Raw genomic sequence first — 10,536 nt, forward strand, 5'->3', positions numbered from 1 at the left:
CGTTGCGACGATGAATTGTTGCGAAACGGGATTTTTTTTCAAAACAAGCAAACAATGGACTGTTTTTATTAGATATGCACTAGTATATGCTAAATAAAGTCATATTTTGAAATTAATGAATAAAATAAAAGCATTTTTTTATTTTAAAAAAATAAGCATACTGGGATCCTATAGATATTTACCGGACAATCAGTTTATCGGACAAAATCTATTCGTGCTTTATTTTTTGCTTCAATTAAAAAATCATACAGTCTGAATCGTACACACACTGTCTATTTTAAAGTAAATAACAACAAAACCACTCTCAGCTAAATATTGTTGATTCAGTTCTTTATTTACTAACATCCCCTTTTGTTTACTTGTTATTTCATTACCTGGTCATGCGGGGGAATAATCTGTTCTGCGCAGGCCCGAATATGGAAACCCTAAATAGGTTATTTTAGATAGGTTTTGCTTTTAATCCTTCTCAACGTTACCTCAAGAGACAATCGTAACATATTTTAATGATAAAAAGTAATTTTAAACTTAGTCCAAAAAGTATCTCGTTGTTGTCTTTTACAAAGAAATGCAAATTAAAAAACATATAAGGAAACGAGTTACGCCCATTGGAGGAAACTCGACATGAAATGTAATTAAAATAGATTTTATGGCTTTTGTAACATGCTACATGATGACCAAAAGGAAACTGTACGACAAAGAGCAGAATTCCATTTGAATATCAAAATGTTTCAAACGTTTGAGATTCATGAAGAATCAATACGTTAATTAAGTTAATAGTGTTAATTTCAATTACACCCCATATATTGGCCTTTTCATAAAAGGCATGGCTGCCGTATCTAATTCTAGTGATATACTGGGTTTTTCAAATATCTTAACCTTGCCATTCAATAGTCGTAGTTTCCTTGCTGATTATTAAAAGATTAATTTCAATTCACGACTTCAAAAATTTTGAAACACAATGTCCGGTAAATTGAGTTGTGTACACGATATTTTTCTCTTATAATGCCCTACTTTAAAGACTCATTTCTACAGTCAAATGCTAAATTTCATGTTTGATAAAGGAATGTTTACGTGCATTAAGAACCCAAAATTATTTGGGTAAAATTCCATTTTTTTATTATTTTAGATAAAAGTTACAAATAAAAAACATCATATTTTGTCCGATAATATGTATATAGGGTCCCAGTACCTTTCAGAACTCCGTTGCGCCGACAATGGACTATTTTGTAACTCTAGCTACTGGTTTCCTACCAGCAGTTTCCGTCCGCTAGCAGTTTTCCGGCCGTTTATCATTTTCGCCCATTACAGTCTATTTTTACCAGTAAGGCATCCACATTACTTCATCAACCAGAGAGACATTTGTTTTCTATGCTAAACAGCATTTAAAATAGTAGAACGATTGATAAGTTTTGAAGTTTTGTCTGTTATTTAGAGTTACATAACAGAACTTGCGACTTTCAAAAATAAGCCACACCTGGGAAATTCTAGTTTGAATATCCATGCGGAATAACTAGGACCCCATTTTAGGTAAATTAATACTTTGGAGAATATTTTGCAGACGACACGGAAAAGGTTGGGAAGATCTGTTTGTCTGATAAGACCATCTTAACATTGCTTTATGGTTCTGAATTATATTCAAAATAAAAAAGGTCCGGAAAACTGCTATGAATTTTTTAATAAAAGTGAAAAAAGGTGTTACATTTCAGGCCTATATTCAAATTAAAAAGTAAACTGAAAGTGCAACATTAAACACATGGCAATGCTGGACAGGTACCTAACTTTGTCCTGTCAAAGTTTTGTACCCCTCCGTAGTAGACTGATTTTTATTTTGGTAACATGTATTGTACTTAAGTTTAAAGGACTTTATGCTACTAGCAAAGAGCGCAACGGAGATATATCTTTTTTAGATAACGTACAAATCATGTAAAAGTATATGAAGTTACTGTCAATAAAAATACAATAAATGATTCATGGAGGATAAACCATGTTTGATTTCATTGGGGAGAATACTGAATAAATCAGCTTCTAAATGGGCGCAAACTCCTCACAGCGGTTACGTCACGCTTTGCTACTTGTTACTGTACAGATCAGGGGAAGTAACCGCTGCGAGGAGTTTGAAATGGGCGGCGAAATGGACATAATTTCGACGCAACGGAATATAAAGATTTGCATAACGTGTGGATCTTATGTTTTAAGTAATATGAATTGAGAATTATAAGTAATATAGCCTTTTAAAAAATGATTCACATTACTTTATTTTGGAGTATGTTGAAAATAGCAAGGATATTTACATTTCGGCGAAATGGACACATTTTTCGGCGCAACGGTGTTTCTGTATACAAATGTTTTATGTTTTTAGTTTTTCAGGACCAGAAAAAGGTTGGTTTTAATTAATTTAATTTAATTAGTATATGTTTAAATTTAGTAGTAATAATAATATATAAAAAAAGCAAATTTCAAATAGGGAATTTTGTTCGTACAACGGGGATATTTTGCAAAAGAAAGATTTTTAACTATACATATTGCACATGGTCCATGATCTCCACTGCGGCAACGGAGAATTTGCCCACTTTCATTAATAATGTTTTCTTTTCGGCGCATTGTTGAAATTGGGGCTCCAATAAATGTGCACCTTCTGTCAAAAGCATGAAACTTGGTAGCCTGGGATTCAGGCGTTGATATTTTTTGCTTATTCATAACATACGCGCTGTTTTATACTCGATCGTGTTTTGATAATATCATGGCGAACAGAAGCACATAAAAAAAAAACAACGACTGACTGGAACCCAGGCTAGAAACTTGGCATAATGAAAAGAAAATGTAGATTTGAAATTACTGTCATACAGTCACGGAACTTGTAGTAGCCTGGTGGAAATGATGGAAGTAGGTGCATGGAGCATGAAAAGCCTTCATGATTAAGTGGAACTATTATGTACCGTCCAGAAATTTCACAAGCTGAAAAATGTAAGTTGTTTTAAGATAATTTAAAAGAAGAAGTCCCGTGAAATGGTGTTTTACACCATGCACGTAAAAAAACATTCGTTTCTGTTGGAATGGAGTAATTTCTGTATTCTTTAGCTCAAAAAGGAATACAAACAGACTTTTGAGCTTCTATATGGGCAACAGTTAAAATCCAGAAGACGGGTACGCCAAGAATAGCCATTCTTTTCTGTTTATAATATATTATGATAACGTAAATTACAATAAACACGATAAAAAGTGTCTTAAGATGTCCTTATATGAATAAAAAAAGTAATTTAGAAAGTCGTTTATTCCGCAACTCGATAGGTAATTTCCGCTATCCCTACCTACCTTTGTGGACCTATATGTCAGATATACACGTGTGTAAATATTTCCCGCTAATACATCAAAATATCTATTGTATTGTGTTATTTAGCCTGTTTTAAAAGTGTTTTTCTTTTGTAAACGAAGATTTTGTAAAAAAATTTCAGAAATAAAAGAATTATTTTATATAAAAGTGCTGTAACTGTACACGATTTTCCAATAAATCCGCCGAATTTTAAACACAAATAGCCATTCAATTATTCGCGTCGATGCTACCGGAAGAACTGTATTGGAAACAAATACATGAAAAGTAAATAAATGAATAATAATTATAATAACTGACAAAAATCCAATCCTATTAGATTTTATTTCTTTTTTAAAACAATAAGCGAAATTTACGGCTATGTATTTTTAAACCTTCATTATATATGAAATATTAACTTTCAACTGACCCACAAGCTATATTATGATAAATACGTTATTTCTTGAGTCTTTCTCACCGTGAAATACACTTATCTCGCTGTGATTTAAGTGTAATAAAACTTTAATTGATATCTAAATAGGATCCCAGATAGGATCTAAATATGATCCTAGATAGGATTGAAATAGGATGCCAGATAGGATTGAAATAGGATCTCAGATAGGATTTAAATAGAATCCAAGATAGGATTGAAATAGGATCCCAGATAGGATTGAAATAGGATGTCAGATAGGATTGAAATAGGATCTCAGATAGGATTTAAATAGAATCCAAGATAGGATTGAAATAGGATGCCAGATAGGATTGAAATAGGATGCCAGATAGGATTGAAATAGGATCCCAGATAGGATTGAAATAGGATCCCAGATATAGGATCTAAATAGGATCCCAGATAGGAACTAAATAGGATCCCAGATAGGATTGAAATAGGATCCCAGATAGGATTGAAATAGGATCCCAGATAGGATCTAAATTGGATCCTAGATGAGATCCTTTCGCAGGAGGAAGCTACGCAGTTAGCTCACAGAACGTCGGTGGCTCTACACAGGTGCTCTGTTGTGCTTGCAATAATGTACGGAGGGGCACATGGGGTCTTCTACCGCTAGTAAAGCTAAGAAGTCACAATATGACGTTTATGGCGTTGTGCGACATAAAATCCATTAAGAAATAAATAATAGTAGCGTTTTGAACAACTACATTGATCCATCTGACTCTTTTAAGACTAGATCATTCATCTCTATAGTGCATTTCCAAGGTTTAGCAAATATAATTTATGACAAATCTCACTTAAATTCTCACTCTATGTATTTCTAAATTATAATATTATTTGCTATTTCATATATAACGGTAACATACCCGCAACCAATAAAATAAAGAAATTGGGGTCCTATGTCGAAGTAAAGGGAAGATTACTACGTGGAGCATAAATAAGCCAGGCTTTTTTTGTAAGGTAGACAACTCTTCTAGCGTTAACTTGTCTAGTGCCCTAAATTCTCGCCCTTAAAAGTAAAATGTTTAAAATTGACTATTTTGTTATTGTAAGGTTTTTTTTAATATTTCATATAAAACAGTTGTTTTTATTTCAGTACAAATATGTTACTTGCTTTGGTTAAATTTTTACTAAGCATCACGGCATGGTATGATGAACTTTGCAATCAAAATTACTACTATTATGTACATTTTATATAATTATATTAGGTGGTTATATATATGATCATAAGAGGACTGATTCGTTTACATTTGAAATCATTTTATGAGATAGTATACCAGAATTTCCAATTTTTAACAGTCCTATCATTAACAAGGATTAAAACGTTTACCAAGCAAACACACAACATTTCATTCTTTTTAGGAAATGGTCAATGAGATGAAAAGTAAATATTCACTGTTTGAGTTTTATATTTAAAATAAAATGACGAGGATTTGCATATCAGTGCTCAAGAGTGTCAGATATACTGTTTAGATAGTGGTAGTATTAAAAATATTCTGACCAGTATTCTAATTTCGTTGCAAGTTAAGGTGAACAAATGAAAACCACAAGGTGATCTAATGTAAAAGGGTAAGTTTTTTTTAAAGAAGTATTTTTCGTTTATTTTCTTTCTTTTTTTCATTTTTTTTTTATAATTATGATTATTTTTAATACATAACATCAATTACGTATAGGTTATTGCTTTATGTGAAATCTGTCTGGGGTGGCGCAGTCGCTGGAAATTATGGAATTGACGCTGGCTTTGAAACTTTATACAGTTCGAATATGGTGGCCATTGGTGGGATAGAGTCTAATGACAAGTTAGTGCCGATTAAACACCATACCCAAAAGTCTGATACATAAAATTTGAAATTCTTACAGAGATTAACTGGGATACTTAAAACAGAAAAAAATATGTAAGAATTATTAAAGAAATATATTGAGAATGTAATTAAAATCGATTTCTAGTGCTTTTTTGTTGGGTCATTTTGCACAATAAAATTATTATTCTAGAGAAACGGTGTGAGCAAATGATCTGAAATTTTGCACACAAGTTTGTATAGACCTACATCGAATGGTATAAAAAAATCTCGAAAAAGTAATTTCAGTCCCATCATATCAAAAGACGTCAGCCGAGTTCCTTTAATGTACCAAATAATTTAAAAATAGAACGGTATCATCGGACAACATATAATTCAAACCACTAATCTTAAATATATGTTAAAAGTTTTGGTTTCGTATTTAATTTATTTCTTATCACTCTGAAAGATTTAAGATATTTAGTTGCATTTAGGGACAGCATGCATCTTTGTATATACATGTATATTTATATACAATGTACAATGTAAGATAATTAGTTGTTAATTAGTAATTAGTTGTACTAATAGCTGATAAATTTACTTAAAGAAAAATATAAATGATTAAACTGAACGTTATCGATGTTATTTGGTACTTATAAAAGATGTATTCATCTTTGTTTTATTTTATTATTATTATTATCATTATTATTATTATTATTATTATTATAAGTAGTAGTAGTAGTAGTAGTAGTAGTATCATCATCATCATCATCATCATCATCATCATCATCATCATCATCATCATCATCATCATCATCATCATTATTATTATTATTATTATCATTATTATTATTATTATCATCATCATCATCATCATCATCATCATCATCATCATCATCATTATTATTATTATCATCGATTCATCATCATCATCATCATCATTATTATTATTATTATCATCATCATCATCATCATCATCATCATCATCATTATTATTATTATTATTATTATTATTATTATTATTATTATTATTATCATCATCATCATCATCATCATCATTATCATAATCATTATTATTATTGTTGTTGTTGTTATTGTTGTTGCTGTTGTTATTTGTTAGTCTTTGAGTGATGTTTCCCATGTTTCATATATGGAATTAAAAGCAACAAAGGGTAATAAATTTAATAAATTACATACACATTTTCAGGAAACACCTCAGTACATGTACTTAGCTAATATAAACATATTCTATTAATACAACTAGTTTTCTTGATGTTTAATCAGATAACAGACCTCAGTATAGTTTGGGGTTGTATGGTTAAGTTAACATTTGCCAGCTCATCCGTGTCAACAATGTTGATAATTTATCAAAATGTTAGTAAATTCTATTTTAAACATTTTTAGGGACGTTTTAACTTCTTTTTCCTCATGCAATATGACTCCGACCATTTATTCAATAATTACACAGAAGAGCCATTCTGATTATTACTTTATTCACAGGTATTGAAAAGACAACTATAGGGAAGTTGGTTATAAGTTTTACAGTAAAATTGGAATAGTGCTTATATATTCATGGTGGTGAGATGAATTAAAGGATATAACATACTGGATAAAAGTTCTAATCTGAAGATCTTTGACTCTCTTTACACCTTTATTTTAAAATTACAATTCAGCTCGGACATCTTTCATTAACTAACGCATAAAACGCTGATTTGTTTCACAAATTCTGAAAGTTCAATCAAATACAGATGGGTTCGAAATCAAGTAAACGAAATCTAAGCCCACATCCAGTCAAAAGCAAGAACTTGCAAGAAGTCAACTATCGCCAAGAAAACCAGCTTGTACAAGAATATTTACCAGTTACGGGTGGTTCAAGGAAAACTACAAGGAAGAGTTTAAGAAAGTTTATAATTCTTTATTCATTGGAGACGCTTCCAAATTTGCTGAACATGTATTCCGTACGTTTGATAAGGACGGGAGCGGTACGGTAAATTTTAAAGAGTTTCTGATTGGGTTATGTGTTTCTGGAAGTGATACGACCAATGACGTTAAGCTTAAATGGGCTTTTGACATGTATGACATTAATGGGGATGGCTTCATATCTAAAGATGAAATGAAGGAAATAGTTGAGGCAAGTATATTTGTTTGTCTTTAGTCATATATTAGTATTTATTAAAATAATCAAAAGAACTTTAAAAACGCCAAACATGGCAAAATTAAAAATGTTGCAGACTCGGTTTGAGAGAGTCGGACGATAGTGGGATATGCAAGCTACGTTCAATACCCCCTGTTTTCTTAAGCAGAATTCAACAATTATGTTGAGGCTGAAATTGGTTACACTCGCAGATGTGTCCATACGATAATTCTCACGAAACCTTCGATGTGATTCTTTGATTCGGGCGCATGTCCCACAAGAAAAAGACTATCTGGCTCTAAACGAGAAAACAAAAACCAGAGGTTAAGAATACTTATATGATCTTTTCAAGATACACCTTTGTGACAACATTTTGCTGGTTAATTTTAAGCTTAGGCAATAATATTACAAATTCGATCTATAACGTTATATTTTGGTTAACAGTGTGACGAAAGATTGTCTATCAAAGAATCAATGTTGTTAACAGTTTTTTTATCATAATACTATCAACAAAATCATAATGTCTTTGTTGTATTTCTTTGACAAAAATTTCTATTCTTTACACCTATTATTTTCACCAGTACATATGCCTCCATACTGATAAACTTCATATATAGGACATTTACCTGATAGTTTATATCTATATTTATATATGTTGCCTGGATAAAAACTTTTATTTTGTTAGTTGGGTAGATGCTCAATTGCAATTTTTTTTCGCCCTTTCCATCAGTCTTCGGAATAATAACCGAGATGTCCCGACTGAGAGATGCTTTATCTGAAACTAAATCTTTTTTTCGAAAAGTTTCTCCAAAAGTGAAATTTGAAATAGCTGACAAATTTGCATATTGAGATAGCAATTAACTCGCTTTATATATTTTTCTTTAAAGCATTTGCTATATAAAAGAAATTGCGTAAGCGATAAAAAATAGTGGTGGTTAATTTTTCATGTATTATCTCAAAATATAAAGTTTCTGAAACGTAGATGCTATGAATGAATGAATGAATGTATGTATGTATGTATGTACATACGTACGTACGAACGAACGAACGAATGAATTAACTTATTTATTTATTTATTTATTTATTTATCCACATTGCACTAATTACAAATAATCCGCAATATTCATCGCCATGGTAATTTATTTCTTTTAAAATGTACACATAATCGTATTATATGTAATTACCTTTAGTAAAATGATAATCGATTTAAATATTTCAGGCAATATACAAGATGACCAACGCAAAAGCACCAGCAGAGTTGGACACCCCGGAAAAAATGACAAACAAATTTTTTGAAGAGTTGGACTGCAACGGAGATGGGCAAATTTGTTTTGACGAGTTCAAGAAGGGAGCAAAAAAAGATCCCGTAATTGTAAACCTCCTGGAATGTGATCCTGATCCGGACAGCTGAGCATTGCATTTGGTAAAATGACATTGTGACATTCTAGATATATAAATTGTTTTTTCTCTTTCTGAAGTTTTGGAAATTCAGCATGACGAAAACAATTCAATGTTGTGAATTGAGCATACTCATGATTTAATATACATACAATATGATTTTCCTTCCTACCTTACGCATTTTCCTCTTCGCTTTTGTCGTCATTCATTCTTTTAGTACTTTCGTAACACTGCAATACCGTTTGTCTTAGTGCTTTCATTTATCGAATTTAGTCTGCTCATACCTGCCACAGACTTCAGTCGTTCTCTAGGATTTAATTAAAGTCTAAAGGGTCAAGGCCAGGATCACTGAGGTATAAAATAGATGTTCTTTCTTTTCATAATCTGTTAAAACTATGTCTTTTTTTGCACTGTCACAACAGTTTCGAGGAGCATAATCCCTCGTGGAACATCACCCATCGTGTCCATCAGGGATCATAACTATAGAACCTATCGGTGCTCTTGTTAATTCAACAAACTCATATTCTTATAAGTAAACTCAAGCGAATGTTTTGTAAAAGATTTATTATTTAGTTGAAAAAAAATAGCAAACTTCAGAAATGTGTTTTTCTTGTTTCTTTAGCATATCATCTGTCGAATTAACTGGATGACCTGCGAATCTGAATTATAACAAGTAATTATCATTTCCTGCATGTGGCGTAAAAGGGTTATACATGAATGTATAAGACAATAAATCATTTTAGCATACATTCATTCTTTATTAATATAAAATTGGGACACTTTCTGTTTAAGATAACTTTACTGGTGACAAAGGCCAATCGTTTCGTTTCCAGCTGGTTGAAGGAGAACATCGAGATTACTTGTCAGGTGGAAAGACATTGTGTTGGAAGCTATAAGCTTATTGAAACACTCGAAAACCAACCGGTACTGAGCAATGACTGGTAGTTTCTTGCTCATAGAAACAACGGCTTGCCTCTGAAAGGGTTTGAACCATCATGTACCATAATCATTTAGTATCGACTTATTTTTAATTGTGTAGTCATCAATTTGACTACTTTAGGAATATAACGTACGGGTACGTTAAGATGACCGTCGTTTTAATACCGCTTTATGATGATTTAACAACAAACGTATGTGATATAAGTTATCATAAGACAGTATCCGAAATATTATGGTTGCTTATGAAAAATATGATATGTTAACTTCAAAAGAAAAGTACATAGTATTTAGTTACAAACTTGTATATCCTAAAGTGTAAACACTGGATCAGTTTTCATGTCATACAATTCAACGAGCACACTTTATTTACAAAAAAAAACGCAAATAAACAAGGAAGAGTATGATACGGTGTTTCGTTAGGGTCAGCGCGTTTTCTCTGAGAACGAAAATCGTGAAAAATGACAGTTCGATGTCGACAGTACGATGGTGACAATACGACTGTACGATGGCGAAGCACGACAGCACGATGATG

At 31.7% G+C, this 10,536-nt stretch overlaps 1 protein-coding gene across 1 annotated transcript; it reads left to right on the top strand.

Moving 5' to 3' along the window:
- Positions 1-7,415: 7,415 nt before the first annotated feature.
- On the top strand, positions 7,416-9,593 carry LOC132722237 (hippocalcin-like protein 1; the record flags this gene model as incomplete). Its single annotated transcript, XM_060706693.1, has 2 exons — positions 7,416-7,664; positions 8,887-9,593. Coding segments are annotated over 2 exons (441 nt in total), but the record flags the coding sequence as incomplete, so codon positions are not given.
- Positions 9,594-10,536: the final 943 nt, after the last annotated feature.

Source organism: Ruditapes philippinarum, unplaced genomic scaffold (assembly GCF_026571515.1).
Source record: "Ruditapes philippinarum isolate M1 unplaced genomic scaffold, ASM2657151v2 ctg7240_1_1_1_1, whole genome shotgun sequence".
Classification (NCBI taxonomy): Eukaryota; Metazoa; Mollusca; class Bivalvia; order Venerida; family Veneridae; genus Ruditapes; species Ruditapes philippinarum.